At 59.6% G+C, this 22,010-nt stretch overlaps 1 protein-coding gene across 3 annotated transcripts in view; it reads left to right on the top strand.

Moving 5' to 3' along the window:
• Window positions 1–534: 534 nt before the first annotated feature.
• ADAM33 (ADAM metallopeptidase domain 33) overlaps window positions 535–22,010 on the top strand; it is a 64,963-nt gene continuing 43,487 nt past the window's right edge. For 2 of the 3 annotated variants that reach the window (XM_075931026.1, XM_075931025.1), the window contains exons 1-3: window positions 994–1,151; window positions 8,121–8,203; window positions 21,855–21,931. In XM_075931026.1, the coding sequence (XP_075787141.1) occupies window positions 1,034–1,151; window positions 8,121–8,203; window positions 21,855–21,931 (278 nt within the window). In that variant the 5' untranslated portion in view covers window positions 994–1,033. Of the gene's footprint in view, window positions 632–993; window positions 1,152–8,120; window positions 8,204–21,854; window positions 21,932–22,010 lie in introns of those variants that run through there. The other variant, XM_075931027.1, reaches the window with a different exon arrangement.

Here is a 22,010-nt window from a genome sequence, read left to right as displayed (position 1 = left end):
GGCCTTTGCTGCCCTTGGACTCTTCTCATGGCACTTTAGTCTGAGGGCCAGTTTCTGTACAGATCTAGCAAAATCTAGGCAGCCCTCTGCTGGGCCCACTCTTGTTTTGGATGTTTTGATTGTTTACAGAAAAAAGTTGTAAGTGAAAAATAGCGTTCTGCAAAGTTCTCTGAGCTCTCTGGCTTTGCATCTCCTCTGCACAGCAGCAGATACGCACCCATCTGTTTTTGCTCTAACACCCCACTGGGGTGTTAGGTTCAGGAGAGATTGGGGGGTGGGTGGCAGGAAGCTAAAGAAAAATACATTCCCCATGTTCTGAGAAGAGTCCTGCCATCAGCTGAACTCCAGGGGTGGAATCTGTGACCTTTTGCAAGAGGTCAAGTCATTGGAGGCAGTGACCAAGACTCACGTGTGTGTTTTGGCAGGCCTGTTTGGAAGGGAAAGCAAGAGGCACCCAGTCTGAATACTTGCTGCAGGCCATTCCTGCTTTTGCTCCACCCCAGAGCAGCGCTGGGGCTAGTCACAGGCAGGAAAAGGAGAAGGAGGATAATGGGGGATTGTGCGTGTGGAGAGAAAATCGATGGCCTACATCTAAACACGTGTGCCAGTGCTAGAGGGGTGTCCATAGCAGGTAGAGTGAGATTAAAAGGACCTAGTTCCTCCCCTCCCGACTCCAGAAATGCCCCAGCTGCGCTGGAGTTTGGTGGGGTTCTTTAACATTTTCTCCCCTTTCTGAGGTTGAAATCTGGAGCAAGGAAAGTTACAGCTGTGCCCTTGTGGCCGGACGGGCTGGGGGCAGGGGAATGGGTTTCTGAGCCAGCCTGGCTCCCACAGAGGCGCTGCCAGGGAGGGGGCCGGCAGCTGCAGTCCCGGGGGCGCCGGTTTCTCGTTCCCAGCCCAGGGCCGCGCCCCGCTGCCTACAAGCCCCAGGATGCCGCGGGACTGGGCCCCACTTGGCCGGGGCCGGGGGAGGCGGGGCAGGGCGCTATAAGAAGCGGGGCTGGTAGCCGGGCGGAGGCAGCGCGCCGCGGGGATGGAGACGGGCAAGCCCCGCTGCTGCCGACGGGCGCGCCCGGGAGCCCTGAGGCAGCGTTTCCTCGCCCTCCTGCTGCTCCTGCTCCCTGGCCCGGCGGCCGCCTCGGAGGCTCCCGGTAAGAGGGAGGGGGACGCGCCCAGAGGGACCCCGGGGCTGGAGGGGATGCTCCTGGGGTGCGCGGGGAGGGGCCGCCCCGGGGCTGGGCGCGCACGGGCGGCGGGAGGGCGCTCGGAGTTGGAACGGAGCCGCCAGCTGGGCAGGAGCGCGGGGAGGGGGGGGGCTGTGGCCGGCGAGGGGCGCCCCGGCCCAGGCGGACTCCGCTCCATGCCTCTATATGGTCGTGCCGGGGAGCAGGAGGCGGCTTGCTGCTGCCGCCAACTTCCCTCTGCCCGGGGCGGGCGCCTGGCGAGTTCGCACCCTGGAGGCGTCGGCTCCAGGGCGCATCAGCCAGCGGCCCCGGCCGCCTATACTGGTCCCCTCCTCTCCAGCTCGGGTGGAGGGTCTCTCCGCCGTCAGCAGAGGTGCTGGAACTGGGGGGTCAGCCACAAACCGGCTTTCCCCTTTGGCTCGGGGCCTCTCAGCACCCCCTCTAAAACTGCCCCAGCGCCCTTGGCCTTCACCCACCCACAGCTACGCCGGCCCCAGGCCCCCGCCGCAGGGGCTCAGTTTCCATTGGGCGCCTTCTTTTACCGTGAAAATCCGCTTTCTGGAAGGAAACCACGTTTTCCGGGCAAGGTGCTGCAGCCCCGTGCAGCTGTCTGCTGTTGACAAAAAGGCGGTGCAAGGCGATGTTTGGTGCGCTTCCCCATCGGCTCCCGAAAACTGGAAGGAGACTTTCTGCTTGAAGCAACACCCGTGTTGTATCCTTGGGATTTTTTTCCCGAGCGCCCTCAGCATGGTCTGCACCAGCCCTGTGTGAAAAGGACCCTCAGAACTGGGGGCATGGGGGGGGGGGGGATCCTAGTTTGGCAGAGGAAACTGGCCAAGTTTGGGGGCAGGCGGGAGCTGTGGAAGGGGAGCAGAAAGCTTACTGGATTGTAGAGTGCAAGGCAGGGCCTGTCTTTGAGCGTTTGTACAGCGCCTGACACTGTGATTGGAGATTCTGGGTAACCAGTAATAGCTGCATCAAATGCAGGAAAGCTGCTGTTTTGGAGAGCGTGTTTGCAGAAGAGGGTGGGGCATGCATGCAATTCCCTGAAAAACAGGGGGATGGATGAAACACCCCGTTGCAGTTCAATTGGTTTAGATTTTAATGCGGTCCCTGCTTGGAGCCCCTCCCATTCAAGGCCAGGGCAGTTTTCAGCACAGCCAGGATCTTAGCGTAATGCAGAACTGACAGACTTTAGGCCTCGCTAGGAATCACTATAAACACTAGGGCTGTGTCTAGACTGGCAAGCTTTTCCGCAAAAGCAGCTGCTTTTGCAGCAAAACTTGCCAGTTGTCTACACTGGCCTCTTGAATTTCCGCAAGAACACTGTCGATCTCAAAAGAACACGGACGATTGCGCAAAAGGGCCAGTGTAGACAGCTCAGATTTGTTTTGCGCAAAAAAGCCCTGATGGCGAAAATGGCGATCGGGGCTTTTTTGTGCAAAAGCGCGTCTAGCTTGGCCACGGACGCTTTTCTGCAAAAACTGCTTTTGCGGAAAAGCGTCCGTGCCAATCTAGACGCTCTTTTCCGCAAATGCTTTTCACGGAAAACTTTTCCGTGAAAAGCATTTGCGGAAAATCATGCCAGTCTAGACGTAGCCTATGTGATGTGCCCATCCTATCTCCAGGCTCTCTGGAGAAGGGGGTGTTTTCCATAAGAACATAAGAACGGCCGTACTGGGTCAGACCAAAGGTCCATCTAGCCCAGTATCCTGTCTGCCGACAGTGGCCAGCACCAGGTGCCCCAGAGAGGGTGGACCAAAGACAATGATCAAGCGATTTGTCTCCTGCCATCCCTCTCCAGCCTCTGACAGACAGAGGCCAAGGACACCATTTTATCCCCTGGCTAATAGCCTTTTATGGACCTAACCTCCAGGAAATTATCCAGCTTCTCTTTAAACTCTATTATAGTCCTAGCCTTCACAGCCTCCTCTGGCAAGGAGTTCCACAGGTTGACTACACGCTGTGTGAAGAACTTTCTTTTATTAGTTTTAAACCTGCTACCCATTAATTTCATTTGGTGTCCTCTAGTTCTTCTATTATGGGAACTAATAAATAACTTTTCTTTGTCAGCCCTCTCCACACCACTCATGATTTTATAGACCTCTATCATATCCCCCCCTCAGTCTCCTCTTTTCTAAACTGAAAAGTCCCAGTCGCTTTAGCCTCTCCTCGTATGGGACCCGTTCCAAACCCCTAATCATTTTAGTTGCCCTTTTCTGAACCCTTTCCAAGGCCAAAATATCTTTTTTGAGGTGAGGAGACCACATCTGTACACAGTATTCCAGATGTGGGCGTCCCATAGTTTTATACAGGGGCAGTAAGATATTCTGCGTCTTATTTTCTATCCCTTTCCTAATAATTCCTAGCATCCTATTTGCCTTTTTGACTGCCGCTGCACTCTGTGTGGAAGTTTTCAGAGAACTGTCCACGACAACTCCAAGATCTCTTTCCTGATTTGTCGTAGCCAAATTAGCCCCCATCATACTGTACGTATAGTTGGGGTTATTTTTCCTGATGTGCATTACTTTACACTTATCCACATTAAATTTCATTTGCCATTTTGCTGCCCAATCACTGAGTTTGGTGAGATCTTCTTGGAGTCCCTCACAGTCTGCTTCTGTCTTGACTATCCTAAACAGTTTGGTATCATCCGCAAACTTTACCGCCTCACTGCTTACCCCTTTCTCCAGATCATTTATGAATAAGTTGAAAAGGATTGGTCCCAGGACTGACCCTTGGGGGACACCACTAGTTACCGCTCTCCAATCTGAAAATTTACCATTTATTCCTACCCTTTGTTTCCTGTCTTTTAACCAGTTCTCAATCCAAGAAAGGACCTTCCCTCTTATCCCATGGCCATGTAATTTACACAAGAGCCTTTGGTGAGGGACCTTGTCAAAGGCTTTCTGAAAATCCAAGTATACTATGTCTACTGGATCCCCCTTGTCCACATGTTTGTTAACCCCTTCAAAGAACTCTAATAGATTAGTAAGACAGGATTTCCCTTGACAGAAACCATGTTGACTTTTGTCCAACAAATCACTGCTCATGTGGATGGAAGGAGAAAGCCCTGATTGGAATCAATTGGAAATCAATCCAGTCAGGATCTGGGACTCAGCGCCTCTTTGTAGGTGCCCATCAGTTTCTGCCGGCTTTGGAAGGGGGGAGCCAAACTTTCTCCTTTCTTTACATGGTGGTTTGGCCTTTTTGGCAGAATGATTGATTATTTCTGCCTCCTTCAAGAACCTGAGGTCACCGATTGCCCCCAGCTGTTTCCGGAATTCTCCCCCCCCCATCCCCCCTCCCGACAGAAACAGTGAGTTCTGTTTTTCCCTTTCCCTTCCGGGCCTGCTGTAATCCAAAGGCAGGAAACCACTAAGGGGAAATGATTCTTTGGTGTTGGGATGCTGAATTGGGCCCTCGTCTGTAGTTCTAATCTGAGCTCCAGCGTCTGCTCCTTTTGTGATTGGGCGGCAAATCACGTCAGTGCTCCATGCCTCAGTTTCCCTGCCTGGAAAACAGAGATATTTATGGGCCTCGTGAGGCTTCATTGTGTTGGGAATAACCGGGAAGTCCTATAAGCTCATATATGAAGCTGCATACTGTGCAGCCCTCAGTGTGTGTAACTGCTAAGACTTTCAGCGGTGACACGGTTACCTTTTTAACCGACTTTTCACACCCCTCATTTTTAGCAGTTACACAGTTAAAACAGCTTTTTACATCCCTGCCAGCAATCAAGATTGGATGTTTCTGTAAAAGATTTGCTGTAGTTCAAACAGGAATTAACTTGGGGAAGTTCTGTGGCCTCTGTGATAAAATCATAGGACTGGAAGGGACCTCGAGAGGTCATCGAGACCAGCCCCCCGCCCTCAAGGCAGGACCAAGCTCCGTCTACACCATCCCTGACAGATGTCTATCTAACCTGTTCTTAAATATCTCCAGAGAGGGAGATTCCACCACCTCCCTTGGCAATTTATTCCAATATTTGACCACCCTGACAGTTAGGAATTTTTTCCTAATGTCCAATCTAAACCTCCCCTGCTGCACTTTAAGCCCATTACTCCTTGTCCTGTCCTCAGAAACCAAGAGGAACAAATTTTCTCCTTCCTCCTTGTGACACCCTTTTAGATATTTGAAAACCGCTATCATGTCCCCCCTTAATCTTCTTTTTTCCAAACTAAACAAGCCCAGTTCATGAAGCCTGGCTTCATAGGTCATGTTCTCTAGACCTTTAATCATTCTTGTCGCTCTTCTCTGCACCCTTTCCAATTTCTCCACATCTTTCTTGAAGATGTGGGAAGGCAGATGAGATGGCCTACCCTGCTATGAATCTGAGAGACACTGACATCTCTGGTAATCTTGTCATTGTAGCCTTGGTTTTAATGCATATTTGGTTTCCGACCCAATCTTCAGCTGGTTTTTAGGCCGGGCCTGCACTAGACCTGGTAGGTCGGCTTAAGGTGCACAACTTCAGCTACGGAAAATACGTGGTTGGAATCAGCTTGCCTTAAGTGGACTGGGGCCGCGTCCCATGGCGGGAGGCCGACAGGAGCAAACATTTCCCTTACTCCTCGCGACTGCAAGGAGCGCAGGCGCTGGCCGGAGCGGCCCTCAGCGTTCAATTTCCGGGTCTATATTAGACCCGCTAAATCAAACGCCGGAATGTCAATCTCCAGCCGGTGAAGACATGCCCTTAGCTGCCAGAGACTCCACCCGTCACCTCTCCCCCAGCCCAGTCTGCTTGCAACTATTTGCGCTGAGGACACGAAACAAGCAGGAGGAACCCTGCTCTTCCGATCCTGCCCCCTCCCCTTTGGCACTCGAAGTCCGAACCGTCACTGAAAGCGCACGCGCGTGTGCGCACGTGTTTAGCGTCCCCAGCACTCGATGTTTTGCACGATCTTGTGCTGTTTTGCAAGTTTCGCCTGTTTCTTCAGCACCAGCTGGTTTGTTTCTAAAACTGACTCCTCGGTCGCTGTTTGCTCTGGAGCCTGGTGCCGTGAATTGTTAGGAAAACCTCGGGATGCAGGTGCATCCCTCACCAGGTAGGGGAGCTGTGGGCACAGCCCGGTCCTGGCTAGGTAGGGTGGCTCAGGGGGTGGGAAATGCGCTGAATGGAAATGGGTGACAGCTGTTACTTGTGGCAGCTGTGTGAAATTACACAGTGAGACTCACTCCATGGGCCACCTTCCTTGCTAGTGGGTAGAAGCTAAGAATTGAATTGGATCGTGGTGACTGACCTCCCTTCTGGCCCGAAGACCTGTAGCACAGGGTAGGGCTACAGCCAACACTAGCGAGGGAGTAGAGAGAGCTCTTGGAGTCATTGTGGATAGTTCTCTGAAAACATCCACGCAGTCAAAAAAGCAAACAGAATGTGAGGAATCATCAAAAAAAGGGGTAGAAAATAAGACAGAGAATATCTTATTGCTTCTGTATAAAACCATGGTATGCCCACACCTTGAATACTGCATGCAGATCTGGTTGCCTCATCTCAAAAAAGATATATTGGCATTTGGAAAAAGTTCAGAGAAGGGCAACAAAAATGATGAGGGGTTGGAACGGGTCCCATATGAAGAGAGATTAAAAAAAGTTGGATTTTTCAGCTCAGAAAAGAAGTGACTAAGGGGAGATATGATGGAGTCTATAAAATCATGACTGGTGTGGAAAAAGTGAACAAGGAAAAGTGATTTACTTGTTCCCACAATATAAGAACTAGGGATCACCAAATGAAATGAATAGGCAGCAGGTTTAAAACAAACAAAAGGAAGTTTTTCTCCACTCAGTGCACAGTTAACCTGTGGAACTCCTTGCAAGAGGATGTGATGCAGACTAGCACTTGAACAGGGTTCAAAAAAGAGCTCGATAGATTCATGGAGGTTAGGTCCATCAATGGCTATGAGCCAGGATGGGTAGGAATGGTGTCCCTCGCCTCTGTTTGTCTGGAAATGGGTGACGGGAGAGATCACGTGAGGATTACCGGTTGTGTTTCCTCCCTCTGGGGCATCTGGCAGTGGCCACTGTTGGCAGACAGGACATTGGGCTGGATGGACCCCGTATGGCCGTTCTTATGCTCTTAACATGTGCACTGTGGCCAGCGTGAGTTCCCGGCTGCTGCCGGGGCCGTGTTTGTGGGGTGACGTCACTAGGGTGGTGTGGTCTCCAAGCGAGCAGCCTGGCGTCTCTCCCCAGCAGCATGTTGATGTTCAAGAGGCAGAGACTTGCTGGCGGTCGGTACAGGCTGTGAGTTTGTGTCGGGAGCCGAGGTGTGCCAGACCACTCTGCTGCACTGATTGACATCCAGGGAGCGCTTTTCTTGCGGGGGAGGCGGAAGAGGCTGCCCGAGAGGCAGGATAGTCAGTGGTTAGAGGGGCGTTCTGAGAATTGGCGGATTGGGGATCGATTCTCCCTTTTCACCGTATATTCCCTGTGCTGCCTTGGGCGAGTCGCGTTATCTCTGTGTCTAGAGAGCAGCACCCGCTTGTCCCCGCGTTCCGTGTCCGAGGCTCAAAGGGACCCCTGGGGTCATTGAATCTGCCTTCCCGAACAACACTCCCTAGAGGACTGCCGGAGCGATTCCTGGTGGAAGCTGAGCCGATTTTTCGGAAAAACAATCCGTCTTGGTTTGAAAACGGCCAGAGCCGGCGAAATCACCCGGCCCCGTTAACCATGGTGAGAGGCTCGGGCATTAGGGTCTGTGTAGTCACAGACGTGCCTGAAATACACGAGAGAGTCCCCACCCCACCCGCTAGGGCTGTTCCCCCGGATTCCTCAGCTGCTTTCTGCCCAGGCCGTCGGGGGCGGAGGGGAGGGAGCCTGCCGTCAGCACCGGAATGAGGGGGGTTCCCGTCTCTCTTTGTGATGTCGTTGTTTTGTGGGGGGGGTCACTTGCCCGTGTGCGCTGCCCCCTGTTCACTGTCCCGTTCCCATTTGCAGGGCTGCCGCCGCACGGGGAGCTCGTCACCCCTCGCTGGCTGCTGGGAGGACGCAGCAGGCGCGCCGTCAGCATGGCCCAAAAGGTGGGTGAGGCTCAGCGCGTGCCTGTTCCTTGGACCCCCCTCGGCTCGGACACTGAGCAGTCCAGCGCGGGATCATCTCGGGCGTGCGCCGCGTGCTCGTGTCTTGCTCTCCCTCTCCTCCAGGGCCCACGCGAGGGGCTAAGAAATCAAGATCTGCCCGATCTGAGAAACGGTCAGCTCCTTTGGCCCTGGGAGCTGCTGAAATTTTCCCCTCACGGTCCCTTGTCGAGCTGGCCTCTTGCCCCTACGGGCCAGCAGCCGCATGCACCTCGGCTGCTGCCCAGAGCTGCAGCCAAGGCCAGATGTGATGTAGGGTGTGAATTTCCTGCTGGCAGTCGGTACCGGTGGCGAGTTTGGCTCGGGAACAGAACTCCACCAGAGGATTAGGCCGGTTTTCACAGCCGCTGGTCAGCTGGGATTTCGGGATAGTGCAGGCTGCTGCTGCCGCCCTGTGCAGAAAAGGCGCGCTCCAAGGTGAAGAGCCCCCGAGACGAGGGCAGGGGAGCTGGCTCCTGGCTGCCGGGGATGCCGTGGTGGCAGAGGGAAAAGCCCTGACTCTGTTCCGGCAGGCAGGTGAAAATCGGACGCCCCGCCGTGGTCTCTGGGGAAACACCCCGACAGTGTCCGTGGTCTCAATGAGATTGGGTCTGTGGCTAGCTGCCCGCTGCCTCGGCCTACCAGGAGGCTGAGGCTGGGCGTGATAAAACGTGTGTATTTTGATAGGCTGAATTTTTCTTTGGGTACATGTGACACCAGGGGGCTCCCTGGGAGCCGGTGCACGTGGGGAGCTGGCTTTTGAGCCGGTTCCCTGTGAATACCAGCCCTCCTCCCGCGCCGCTGCTGCCTCTGATACACAGGCAGCAGCACTGCAGGTGGGAGCTGCTACGTGCGGGTGTGTACCAGCTCCCATGGAGGTGCCTGCCCACCCCTTCTCCCTCCCCCACTGCTGCCTCTGTCCGGGGGAGGGCAAGGTGACTCCCTGGGAGCCGGTGTTCAGCTTAAAAGCTGGGCCCCTGGGCATAGTGGCTCCTGCCTGCCCCCCTGCACTGCTGTTAATTCAGGGGCAGGCAGCTCTGTGGGAGGCGGTACGCCCGGGCAGCCAGCTTAAAAGCCATCTTTCTGCGCATAGCGGCTCCTGCCTGCTCCCCCCGTGCTGCTGCCTCTAATACAGAGGCAGCAGCGCCAGGGCCGGGGGGCAGGTGGCTCTCCGGAGCGGGTGCTCACAGGGAGCCATCTTAAAAGCCCGCTCCCCATGTGCTCCTGCCTCCTTCCCTTCCCCTGCTGCTACCTCAGATACAGCGGCAGCGGAGGGGGGGAGGGTGGTGCGTGTAACAAGCTCAGACTCGTCGGTTAACCGTTTACCCTGTGACAGCCCTAGAGGGGGTCTCGGGTCTCCGACAGACGTGCACTTAGCTGGGAGGGGCTGGGGGAGCCGCCCTGTGTGGAAACGGCCTCCTTAATAGAGGGCCTTTCATCCCGAGGGATCCCAAAGCACCAGAGGCCCAGTGCAGCCGCCGGAGCGCCCCTCCGAGACGATGGGGGGCAGGTGACCCTGGAGAGGTGGAGACGGAGCCCAGCAACGCCTGGCCTGTGGGTGCAGCCTTCGCTCCCACCAATTCTTTCCTCTTTTGAAAAGCCCCTTCGGTGCGCGGGGCCTGGCCTGGCCCGGCTCCTGGGCCTGAGGTGCTGCTACGCTTCCCGAACAGCCGGCTTTCCTGCAGTGGCTTGGTGGGCTCCACGGCTGGCTCATCAGCTTCGTTGCTTCCCGGCCCTCCCACCCCGATGCCCAAGAACAGGGGTAAATGGTCTCCTGTCCTGGCCTGTGCCTCAGTTTCCCCGTCTGCAAAATGGGGGCAATGCGGCCGATGCACCGCCGGATGGCTTGCAAAGCGCTCCGCGGCCTAGAGGGATGCAGAACGTTGAGCGTGCAATCCCATGGAGTGAGTGAATCCTGCAGGGGGGGCGGCGTCTTCCCGGGGCTGCATTTCGCCCGGGGGTGGGGTGGCTCCCGGGGGCTGCTCGTAGGACGGGATCGCTCCGTTCCCAGTGAGTTACAGCCGCTGGGGGAAGAGAGGCCTGGTCTACATCTAGGCCAGAGGGCAAGGGGGTGGGGCGGGGAATGCGGGATAGTCGGGAGTTTTATTTAGCCGGCTGCCTGCGACCCGCGCCCGGCGTTCCCTCGGGAGGTGATGGGGCAGGAGGGGGTCCAATCTGCGTGCACCACAGCCCTGGCTGTGCCCGGTGACGACCTCGCCGAGCAGCAGGATTACAGGAGGGAGGGGCGAGACCCCTCCTCATTTCCTGGCATCTGGTCTGCCTTGAGCGCGTCCAGGAGCGTAGACACGGCGGCGGCCGGCCTGGCGGGGAGGCTGCTGGGAAGCAGGAAGCGAGTGTGGGGGCAGGGAGGGCGGGTTGTGGGAACCGGGCTGGGGGTGGGGGAGGGCAGAGCCGCATCCTCGCTGATCTCGGGGCGGGGGGTGTTTGGCGCTAGAGCTAAGCGGGACGTTAGGTCTGCGCCCGGCACCGCGGGACCTGACTGGCTCTCGTGTCGAGGCAGCCCCCAACCTAGAGACGGGTCCCCGTCCTACTCTGAACCCAAATGGACCGTAACAGAACCCCCACCCTCCCCTGCCTGGCTGGAGCCTGGGCTTGGAGGGCCAGCGAGCTCTGTGCCGCAGCTCCAGGCGAGGCCACTGGGTGCCAGGCGGGGGCGTCCCCTGGCTGCCGGGTTTGTCTCCGCTCTGCACGTGCACCCGGCCTGGCATGTCAGGGTGCCCGCCTCTGGGCACAGGGAGATCCCCGGGAAGGGCCGCGGGCCGTGGAGCGGAGTCTGGGAATGAAAGCGCCAGGGGCCGGTCCCAGGAAAAGCCCACGCCCAGGGGGTTCCTGGCCCGGCTCTGTTCTGAGAGCCAAGGGCTGGTTGCTGAAGCTGGACACACATTAGCCTTGAAACGGGATGCTGTTCCCTAGCAGGGCGAGGGTGGGGTGACGCCCTGGATCGGCTTCCCGGGCCCCTGGGGGGCTCGCCGGGGTTTGGCATCATGAAGCCAAGAGCTGCTTGCGTCCAGCTTCTGCGGGTGACTCGCCAGCCTAGGGAGCGGGTCCGGCTGCACGGTCAGGGTGGTCCCCTTGGGACTGTCCATCTGTGACTCCCCAGGCTCATCCCCTGCAGAACGGGGAGAACCGGTCGCCACCGCTGCCCTCCACACGCTCACCGCGACCCAGGCAGCTCCGCATCTAATCAAACCTCCGTCTGCAGCCGGTCGCCTGAAGGGGCCAGGACGGAATCTTGGCCATTAGCCCAGCTGGACACAGGGTTCCGAAGGGGTGGGCGGTGGGACAGAGACCCCGCTTTGATGCTGGCTGGCCCCTGTGCTGTGGTCGTGCTGGGGCTGGGAGGGGAATTCTCCCCAGGGACCTTGGGGCAGGAAGGGATTTACCTTCCTCTGGCGTCAGCCAGGCCCAGCTCACCTGATCCGTGGCAGGGGCCTCTGCAAGGGCCCCTCTCGTTTTCTCCCACCCGTGTGCGGAATAAATGTTCTCTGCACTGCAGCACGCGTGCCTGTGCACCTCCAATGCAAACACTGGCTGTGGGCACTCTGCCAGTCAGCTGGGTGGCATTTGATCCTCCCCGGGCGGCGGCCCAAGTGCTCCACTTCCAGGGAACACGGGGCCGCGGGGGGTGGAGGGGTGGCGCCGCAGCCTCTCCCTGTGGCTCACGGCATCCGTCCCCTCCGACTGAAATGCTCTGGGGGCACCTAGCACCCCTGCGCTCAGCCTGGGGGTGTCTGGGGGAAGTTCCAGGGCCTGGCAGGCAGAGGAGGGACCAGCCGTACGATCCGCCCTGGGACCCGCTCGCCGAGGGGTGGGGTGGCCGGCAGATCTAGGCAGGGGTGGGTCAGGGAGATCGTGGCTAGCAGCCTTGGGGCAGGGCCGTTTGGCTCAATTACAGCAGCCCCCCCCCATGCCTTAAGATCCGCACTAGGAGTGTGATGGGATCTGTCCTCCAGGCCCGGCGGGTTTGCGCTCCTCCCCACGGGCGGGCTTGTTCAGGGAGAACTAACCCGCCCGGGAGCAGGTGCGCGGTGGCCTGGCTCGCTGGGGGGCGGATGTCTCTGGTATCCTGCTTCCTTTCCCTCCCGCTCCGGACGGAGCCGGCTAATCGTCACGCTGCTCCTGCCAGCGGCCGCCCCTCGGCGGTGCGCCGGCCGGGGAGAGTGGCTTGCCGGAGGGGGGGCAGTGTGACTGGCCGGCTCTGATCAGACCCCTCTGTGCCAGCGATCGCCCCTCCCCCCGATGGCTCTGTGACTCGGGGAGAGCCCGGCGGGCTGGGGGAGCACGGGGCAGCTGGCCTCGGCCGTGAGGGGCTGGGCGGATCTCTCCCAGCAGGGTTCCTGGGGCAGGGGGAGCGGCCGTGCAGCCTGAGGAACGCACCAGGAGGCAGCGTGTGGCTAAGGCCCTGGGCTGGGACTCTGGAGACCTTGGCTGGCTACTCGTGCTGTGGGCCTCAGGCCAGACCTTTCCTCGCTCCTTGCCTCAGTTTCCCTCCCCGCCTGTGGCTGGTCAGACCGTAAGCACATGCCGGGGGGAGGAGCCGAGCTCTGCTTGGCACAGGGCTGTGAGAGGCAAACCGGATACCTGGCGCCCTGAGCAGTAGCCTTACCGGCCTGCTTCCCCAGGAACCGGTTAACTGTAGGGTTGGGCGGGGGAGGGGGGGCGCAGCCCGCTCCCCACTGCGGCCCAGCCGGCCAGAGCAGCCCTGCTGGCGTTGGAGGGCCAGGCCGGAGGTGCCCCTGCCTGTAGCAGACTGTCCAGATGCCGGTTAACCCATTAAATCCCGTCCTTTCCCCGCTAGGCTCTTCCAAGGGCTGTGTCCATCCCTCGCTTGGCTTGCAGCTCGGCCGTCTCCCCCAGGGCCTGTGTGAAGGGTCCATTTGGCTTCCCCGCGGCCTGGAAGAGGGATGGGCGCCTCCCTGGGCCTCCAGGGCCCGGTTGGTGGGGGGCTAGGGGAGCTCCCCCACCCAGAAGTGCTGGGGCATGTGGCTTTAAGGGGCTGTTGGAGGGTGCTAGCCCCATGTCTGTTGAGCGAAGAGGGGCAGCCCCGCGCAGGGCGCTGGAGAGCTGGGGCTGGCTGGCTGCCGCACGCCCGGGTAAGGGCCCAGTTCTGCCCCACGGAGGCTCTTCTGCTAGTTTCATGGGAGCAGCCTCCTGCCCCCCGTGGATCAAGGGACTGAGCCGGCAGAGAGCGGTTCCCTGGGCCGGCCAGAGGAGACTGACCTTTGTGAGTGACCTCTGGTCCCTTCGTACAGAAAGGGAAACTGAGGCCCAGGACCCCCGGCATGGAAAGGGAAACTGAGGCCCAGGATCCCCGGCACGGAAAGGGAAACTGAGGCCTAGAGTGGGAACGACCCTCACGGGGAGCAGGGCAGCGCCAGCGTGCGAGTTCCAGACTTTAACCACCTTCTGTGCCCAAGGCTTTGAGTCTGGGGGTGCAGGGGGACGGGGGTGGCCCCTTGGAGAATTTGGGTTGCCAGGCGCGCCCTGCCGCCCGGTGTCCTGGCTGGGGGAGGTGGAGGGGCCGGCCTGGCCTGCGGGGGAGTTCCCGAGGGCAGGGGGAAGGGCTGTGAGGGGGCGACGCGGGACCCCGACGGGGCAGAGAAGGGAGCTGAACAGTGAAATGCGCAGCCCATGTTTGGCCAAGGCAGCGCTGTTTGGATAAGCTCATGTTCTAAAAATGCAGCCGGTTCCCAGCACCGCCCCGGAGCACCCCCCCCCCCGCCGCCGCCTGCTTGGGGAATGACTAAGGGGCGCCCAGGGACACGGCTCGTTTTTTACTGTCTGCTCCGGTCTCCTTTTTTGGCGCTGGGAAGATTTTCTGCTGGTGGGGGAGGGGGAGGCCGGTGGGACATCCTGCCTGGCAGTTTCAACACCCCCCTCCCGCCCCACGCCGCCACCGTGGGGCAGTGAGCGTGTGGGCCGAGGCGGAGCCCCTCTGGCTTTAGTGTCTGTCTTCTGCCAGCTCCCGGTGGGGGGGGCGGGGCAGTGCCGGGACTAGGGGTGTCTGGTGCCGGGAGGGGGACCCCGTTTAGTGCTACCACGAGTCGCCTCTGGCTGGGCCCCCCGCTGTGCAGCGGGAACGGAGGCGGGGAGAGGCCGCGGCGCTTAGCACGGCAGCTCGGACCCGGTGGCTCCTGAGGTCTGTGGCGATTAGGAGCCTAAATCCCTCGGCGGTCTCCTTTACCTCAGTAATTCGGGCCCTTGGGGTCGCTCTTCAGGGGTACGAGTGTCGGCCGGGCGCCCCGCTGCAGGGGACGGAATCCTTAGTGGACCGACTTCGGGGGGGTGAGGCGCAGGCTTGAGAGCCGCATGGCGCGTCCGTGAGAGCCGGGCTCCTAAACCACTTAGGCCAGGGCTGTGGAGAGGGACACGCTGTTCCGAAGCCCTGAGCCCCCCCAAAGACTGTCACTTTGAAATGGGAGGGGGCAGGCCCCTAGCAAACAGGATGGCGCAGACCCCAGCATCCCAGTCCCGGAAGTGCCCGACCCTCCGGGCCGTTGTCTCTGGGCTGCGCCACGCAGCGCCGACGGGGGCCCACCGTGAGCCCGGCCCGGCCCAGCAGCTGGCACGGAGCCCTGTGGAGAGGAGCAAAAGTTGCAGAATAAGGAACAAACTGCAGCCCCGCTAGGGAGATGGAGCCGCCCGCTGCCTCGTGGGGGTGTGGCCTAGTGGTTAGCAGTGCTGGTCTGGCAGCCTGGGCCCTCCGCCGTGGCATTGCTGGCCTCCCAGCCGCCAGCCCTGGCAAAGAGACCCCGGCCTGGGCACACAGGGCTTTGTGGGTTCCCGCTTCAGAGCTGTGCCCGGGGGTTGCCTGGAGCACTGTGCTGGGACTGCAGTGTCCCGCCGGGCACGGTGGGGGCCTGCTCCACCCCGGGAGCAGGGTTGTCCGTGCCGGGCGATTAAAGAAGGGGCGGGTTCTCGCTGGGTGTGGGTGGGCCTCCGTGTTCCCTGTAAGCGGCCACCCAGGGGGGATTCAAATGCCGCCCAGCTGGTTAGCAGAGCACCCAGAGCCGGCAGCCTGTATTTCTGCTGGTGGTGCACATCTGCACGTACCTCGGTGCATGCAACAAAATTCATTCCACACCTGGCTGGACGACGTTAGAGGGAACAGCGGTGGGCCTGAGGATTTGGGGGAGGAGGCGGCAGCGCCCCTCTTCCGCCGTGCCCGGCCTCCGAGGCGATGGTGGCTGGAAGAGACGGGGAGGCGAAGCTGTGTGTCTGGCGTGGATTTCGCCCCAGCGGCTGATTCTTTCTTGGCCCTGCTGGTCATGGAGGGGTGGCTGCCTGCTGCTTGCGTGGAAAGCAGGATGAGTGGCAAGTGAAGCAGGGGTGGGAGATTCTTGAGGGCCACGTTGGTATTGAGGGGGGGGCCACGTTGGTTGCTGTAAGTTTTGCCTTCTGCAAGAGCCAGCCCTGCACAGTTGGTTTTCCGCCTGGCCGGGCAGCCAGCTCCGGGCAGTGGCCGCTCTACGGGGATGGAAGCAACGTAAACTCAGGTGGCTCTCTCAAGCCTCCATCACCGTGCTGCCACCTGAGTCTTCCTTGGGAAGGTCTTCCATCCCTGGGCAGTTCTCCCCAAGGGAGCAAGGCCTCTTGCTTCCCCCTTTTGTTTGCGTTGCACCTCTGCAAGAGGCCCTTCCAGAGGAGGAAGCATTTCTTCATGTAATGCACAGTCAACCTGTGGAACTCCTTGCCGGAGGATGCGGTGAAGACCAGAACTTTAACCTCATGCGCAGGGGCTCCAGGGCGCACTGCCACACGGGAGCAGACTCCGCTGAGGCCAGAGGTGGACAGGGCTGTGGAGACTGCCGGCCGGCCCACCCCTGGAGGTGGCCCAAAAGCCTTGATACCTTTGCAAACTCCAGAAGCTCCTTCCCCTGAAGCAGCGGGGCTTTCTCGCATGGCCAGGAGGCCCCTCCCGTCCTCTGAGTCCATGTGTCTCACCCAGGGCGAAGTCCCCCACCCCGCTATGGGCCCAGGAAGGGCCTTCTGGCTCCGAGGGGCTGGCAGCTGTCCCAGGATCTCCTGCTGCTCTGCTGGTCACCGCCCAGCTCAGGAAATTGGAGTGTCGTTTGGCTCGCGTGGGGAAACGCTGGACTGCTGCCTGTCGGGAGGGGCAGATTGCAAGAGAGACATAAGCAGAGTCAGTATCAGGAAGAGACATAAACAGAGACGCCCAGGGAGAGGGCTGAGTCTGGCCGGCCGCGGGTACACACAGCGCAGCTCTGGCTGGTGTCAGGGGACCCGGTTTGAGAGCGTTGCGTTTGGAGCTATGGCTCTGTGCACACCCTTCCCCCTCCCCCCCGGCTGCATCGTGGGTAGGTATCCCGTGGTACCTTGCTAGGACTGCCAGCCCTTCCAGATTGGCCAGGAGTCTCCCAGAATCAGCAGCTATCTCTCTGAAAGCAGCCCTGGAGAGTTGGATCAAATACTTGGACACTGAGACGTCTGATGAAGGAATGCCTAACATAGCGAATGCTAGTGGGAAGGGGGTAGGTTTAGAAGATAAAATAAAAGAACAAGCTAAAAATCACCTAGAAAAGTTAGATGCCTGCAAGTCACCAGGGCCTGATGAAATGCCTCCTAGAATACTCAAGGAGCTGATAGAGGAGGTATCTGAGCCTCTAGCTATCATCTCTGGAAAATCATGGGAGACCGGAGAGCTTCCAGAAGACTGGAAAAGGGCAAATCTAGTGCCCATCTATAAAAAGGGAAATAAAAACAACCCGGGAAACTACAGACCAGGTAGTTTAACTTCTGTGCCAGGGAAGATAATGGAGCAAGTAATTAAGGAAATCATCTGTAAACACTTGGAAGATGGCAAGGTGATAGGGAACAGCCTATAGCTTTCTTTGATAGGATAACGAGTCTTGTGGATAAGGGAGAAGCGGTGGATGTGGTACACCTAGACTTTAGTAAGGTGTTTGATACGGTATCGCATGATATTCTTATCAATAAACTAGGCAAATACACCTTAGATGGGGCTACTATAAGGTGGGTGCATAACTGGCTGGATAACCGTACTCAGAGTAGTTATTAATGGTTCACAATCCTGCTGGGAAGGCAGAACAAGTGGGGTTCCACAGGGGTCTGTTTTGGGACCGGCTTTGTTCAATATCTTCATCAACGATTTAAATATCAGCATAGAGAGGATGCTTATTAAGTTTGCAGATGACACCAAGCTTGAAGGGGTTGTGACTAATCTGGAGGATAGGGTCATAATTCAAAATGATCTGGACAAACTGGAGAAATGGTCTGAGGTAAACAGGATGAAGTTTATTAAGAACAAATGCAAAGTGCTCCACTTAGGAAGGAACAATCAGTTTCACACATACAGAATGGGAAGCGACTGTCTACGAAGGAGTACGGCAGAAAGGGATCTAGGGGTTATAGTGGACCACAGGCTGAATAGGAGTCAGCAGTGTGATGCTGTTGCAAAAAAGCCAACATGATTCTGGGAGGCATTAACAGGTGTGTTGTGAGCAAGACACGAGAAGGCATTCTTCCACTCTACTCTGCGCTGGTTAGGCCTCAGCTGGAGTATTGTGTCCAGTTCTGGGCACCACATTTCAAGAAAGATGTGGAGAAATTGGAGAAGGTTCAGAGAAGAGCAACAAGAATGATTACAGGTCTAGAAAACATGACTTATGAGGGAAGACTGAAAGAACTGGGTTTGTTTAGTTTAGAAAAGAGAAGACTGAGGGGGGAACATTATAGCAGTTTTCAGGTATCTAAAAGGGTGTCATGAGGAGGAGGGAGAAAACTTGTTCATCTTGGTCTCTGAGGAAAGAACAAGAAGCAGTGGGCTTAAACTGCAGCAAGGGAGGTTTAGGTTGGACATTAGGAAAAAGTTCCTACCTGTCAGGGTGGTCAAACACTGGAATAAATTGCCCAGGGAGGTTGTGGAATCCCCATCTCTGGAGATATTTAAGAGTAGGTTAGATAAATGTCTGTCAGGGATGGTCTAGACAGTATTTGGTCCTGCCATGAGGGCAGGGGACTGGACTCGATGACTTCTCGAGGTCCCTTCCAGTCCTAGTATTCTATGATTCTATGATCTGCCTTGCCCTGTTTCCGGGCATCCTGGGCAGTATGGGGGCAGTGTAGGATGCTTCGTGGAGGCCTGAGGAATTGTGGGAACGTGGGATCACACTCCCCCTGCTAGATCCCAGAGGTTACGGGGCCCCTGGCGGGGAGGGAGCTATAAAGTTGTTTAAAAATGTGTAATGGCTAAAAATCCAAGCGGTTTCCCGCACTGCGGGCTCTGCGGTGTAAAGCTAATGGATGAGCTGTATACTGCGCGCTCCTCAGGAGACATCGTGTGATCTGCGGTGGGGGGCTGGGCCTGTCACGGACAGGGGCTGCTCTGGCTGGCTGGTTGGAGCGGCCGCTGCCTGCAGGGAGCCCTGCGGGGACGGGCGGGGAGTGCTGCAGCTACACCCCTATGGAGGGCGAGCACCCGCCTCTGCTTGGATGCAGAATTCGAGTCCCAGTGCTGGGGAGGGGCGTGGCACAGGGATGCCCCGGGGCAGGGGGAGTGGGGAGTTCCGGGTCCGGGTCCGAGCGGCTTGCCCAGCTGTTCGGCAGGCCCGGGCGTGTAACGTGGGCAGGCAGGAGTTGCTGGCTCTAGCCGGCCGGGAGCCGAATCGGGCTACTTGAGAGCCCAGCCGCTGTCCCGGGTGCTGTGTTGACGTCCTGATCCCGGAGCGGGCCCTGCCCACAAGCCCGTGTCCCCATCTGGCTGGGCGTGAGGTGGCAGAGGCTGGTTTCAGGCAGCGGCCCCAGCATGCGAGTTTCGGGGGTCAAGGCTGCTCCTCGGCGGTTGGCACGGGGCGGAGCTGCGTCGTGCCCCGTGGAGATGGGCCACGCGGGTGTGAATCCGCAGCTCTGGAGCCACCGGGGTGCCTGCGTCTCTGGCCTGGCTGCACACACAGAAGCCGGCAGCGTCCTGGGGAAACCAAGTCAGCCCTGTGCTGGGCAGTGCCCGGAAGCGGAGATCCCTTTTGATTCCCGGGCTGGATGCACGAGGCAGCGACCCAGCCTGCAGAGACGGTGGTGCGGGGCCCTGCCTGGACAGCGGGCAGAGCAGCTGGGGGTAGCCGCCAGGGACCAGAAGAAGCGATCGCAGGGGCCCAGTTCTCTGTTGAGCGAGGCAGCTGTTTGCACTAGTGCCAGGGCGGTTTCACGCTCGCTTCGCACGGGGGCCGGGAGCTGTGCAAGGCAGGATTCCGAGGGGGGGCAGGAGGGAAGTGGCAGGGCATGGACCCCATGAACAGCGCAAGCCAGAGCCGAGGCTGGAGAGGAAGAGCTCCGAGTGGGGCTGCAAGGAGCCCCCCAGGGCGGGAGCTGGTCACCCGGGGGCCTTGTGCAGTCGGACAAATGGCCGCGGCCCCCGGGGCTCTTACCCTGCGGGCTGACCATCGCCAGCCAGTGTGGGCTGCACTGGGGTCTGGCCCCGCCCCTTTTACATAGGCCCCGCCCCGAGGGAGCCAAACCCCTCCCCCCCGGAGCATGGGGAGGGCAATCTCTCGGGAGCAGCAACTCTCTGCCCCAAGACAGCTACAGTAGGCGCTTTGGGGGTGGAGTCAGGGCGGGGCCAGGCTGGCGGCTTAGGAAGGCAACGCCCCCCCCGCCTAGTTTACCCACCGCCCTGGGCGAGGCCTGGAACATGGGCGGGCGGGGGCGGAGGCTGGCTGGGTTGTAGCTGTGATGTCCCACCTAGCCAGTGTAGGCTGGAGACGGGACTGTTTACCCAGGGGCTGGAATTCGGGTTTGGGGGAGGAAGGCTGGCCTAGTGGTTAGGGAGCTGGACGGTGACTATGCGGGACACTTTACCTAGGGGCTGGAATTTGGGTTTGGGGGAGGAAGGCTGGCCTAGTGGTTAGGGAGCTGGACAGTGACTATGCGGGACATTTTACCCAGGGGCTGGAATTTGGGTTTCGGGGAGGAAGGCTGGCCTAGTGGTTAGGGAGCTGGACGGTGACTATGCGGGACACTTTACCTAGGGGCTGGTATTTGGGTTTGGGGGAGGAAGGCTGGCCTAGTGGTTAGGGAGCTGGACGGTGACTATGCAGCAGTCTCTCTGTATAATCTTGGACGGACCCCTTGTGTTTCTGTCCCCATCAGCCCAGCCGGGGGAATAACCCTTGTTGCATTCAGTTCTGTTCTTGGGGCAGGGACGGTCCCTCCCTAGCACAGCGGGAAGGGGAGGGCCGGTGACTGGAGTTACTGCCAGGCAAATGCTAGGACCTATCCTGGTCCGTGGGGAAGAAATGCCCCTTTTCCCATCTCCTCCCCCCGGGAGTTCCCTGGGGGGCTTCCCGTTGGTTCCCACGCACTCCGAGCCGTCTGACCTTCTTTGTCCCTTCTCCGCTGGTGTGAAAATTCCTCAGTTCCCTGCTGAGGCTGTGGAAGTCGGAGCCTGAGCTGCTCCCCAGAGCTCCCTTTGAACCCAGGAGGGGCGACCGGCTGGCGTGGCTGCCTGACGCTCTCCCAGCGAAATCCACCAGGGCGGCTTCATTTCCGTAACCCCCGAGCCTGGCGGGAGCGGCTGGGCTGTGCTCACAGACACTGCCCTGGAGGGCGGGGAGGGACGATGAATCGGAGGCTGCGCGGTTCCGGCCGCCCGCCGCTGCAGAGCTGATCCTGCGCCACCAGCGTCTGGGGGCGAACGGAAGGGGCGGGGCCGAGGGCACGTCCTGGAGAGCTGGAGAGACCCCGGCGCTGGACCTCTCCCTTCACCCAGACAGCTGCTCCCTCCAGGGCTGGGCGGAGGACGACGGCGGCGGCGTGCGGGACTACGGAGCCCCTCGCCTGCCAGCCCGTCCGTGCGACACGCCAGGCGTGAGCGTGTGGCCAGCGGGCCGTGCACTCACTGCCGCCCGGGTCCGACCAGCGCCGGCGGGAGATGCCCAGCGAGTGGCGGGTGTGAGGCCAGCGGCCTGGTGGAGATTAGGGGTGTTTGCAGGGGCCTGGGTACCCCGTAAGCCTCGTCCGGAACGGGAGGGCCTCTCAGCCTTTCCCCTGCTTGGGGGGCAGAGGAGGGCAGGGGGAGGCCTGTGAAGTCAGCTAGCTCATCACTGGGACCACAGGCTGGCACCCCAGGCATGGCCCCTTCACTCCGGGAGCCCCTGTGCCACTGGAGGGCGGTCGCAACCCCCTGAGCTGAGCCCCCCAGCCACGGAGCGTCCGCCCCTTCCTGGCCACGACTTACAGACCCCGGCGAACCGGCCGCTCTGCCCCCACGCTGCGAGGAGCCCGGGTGAGAGGGCAGGGCAGGTGACCCCGGCCCCCTCGAGGGGAACCCCGAAGGCTACGGGACGTCCTGCCGGCGCCCTGCCTGGGGGAGCTCACCGGGCGCTCGGTGGGCGGGGCCTGCGTTTCGACAGCGTTTGGAGCAGGGTTCTAGTCCCGGCTCCCCAGGGGCGTGGCTGCTGCTCATTGGCTGCTGCAGGTGGACTGGCTACACCGCGGGAGGCCGGGCGTGGCCAGGTCCCAGTTCCTCACCCTGCCCTGGGGGGGCTGGCGGGGCCCTTGGCCGGGTCTCTCCAGGCAGCGCTGGTGACCCCGTTCCTGCCTTGCTTCCTTTCCCCAGGTGCCAGCGCCCGCCACGGGGGACGTGGCCGTGACTGTCCAGGGCAGGGAGCTCATCCTGGCACTGGAAAGGAACCAGTAAGTACCCAGCGGGGGAGCCGGTGCGCCGTGGGGTCGGCCCGGGGTGGGCGTGGGCCCCCTGCTTGTGCAAGGGGTC

Source organism: Pelodiscus sinensis, chromosome 5, assembly GCF_049634645.1.
Source record: "Pelodiscus sinensis isolate JC-2024 chromosome 5, ASM4963464v1, whole genome shotgun sequence".
NCBI classification, from domain to species: Eukaryota; Metazoa; Chordata; order Testudines; family Trionychidae; genus Pelodiscus; species Pelodiscus sinensis.
This window is presented reverse-complemented; position numbering and strand designations above follow the sequence as displayed.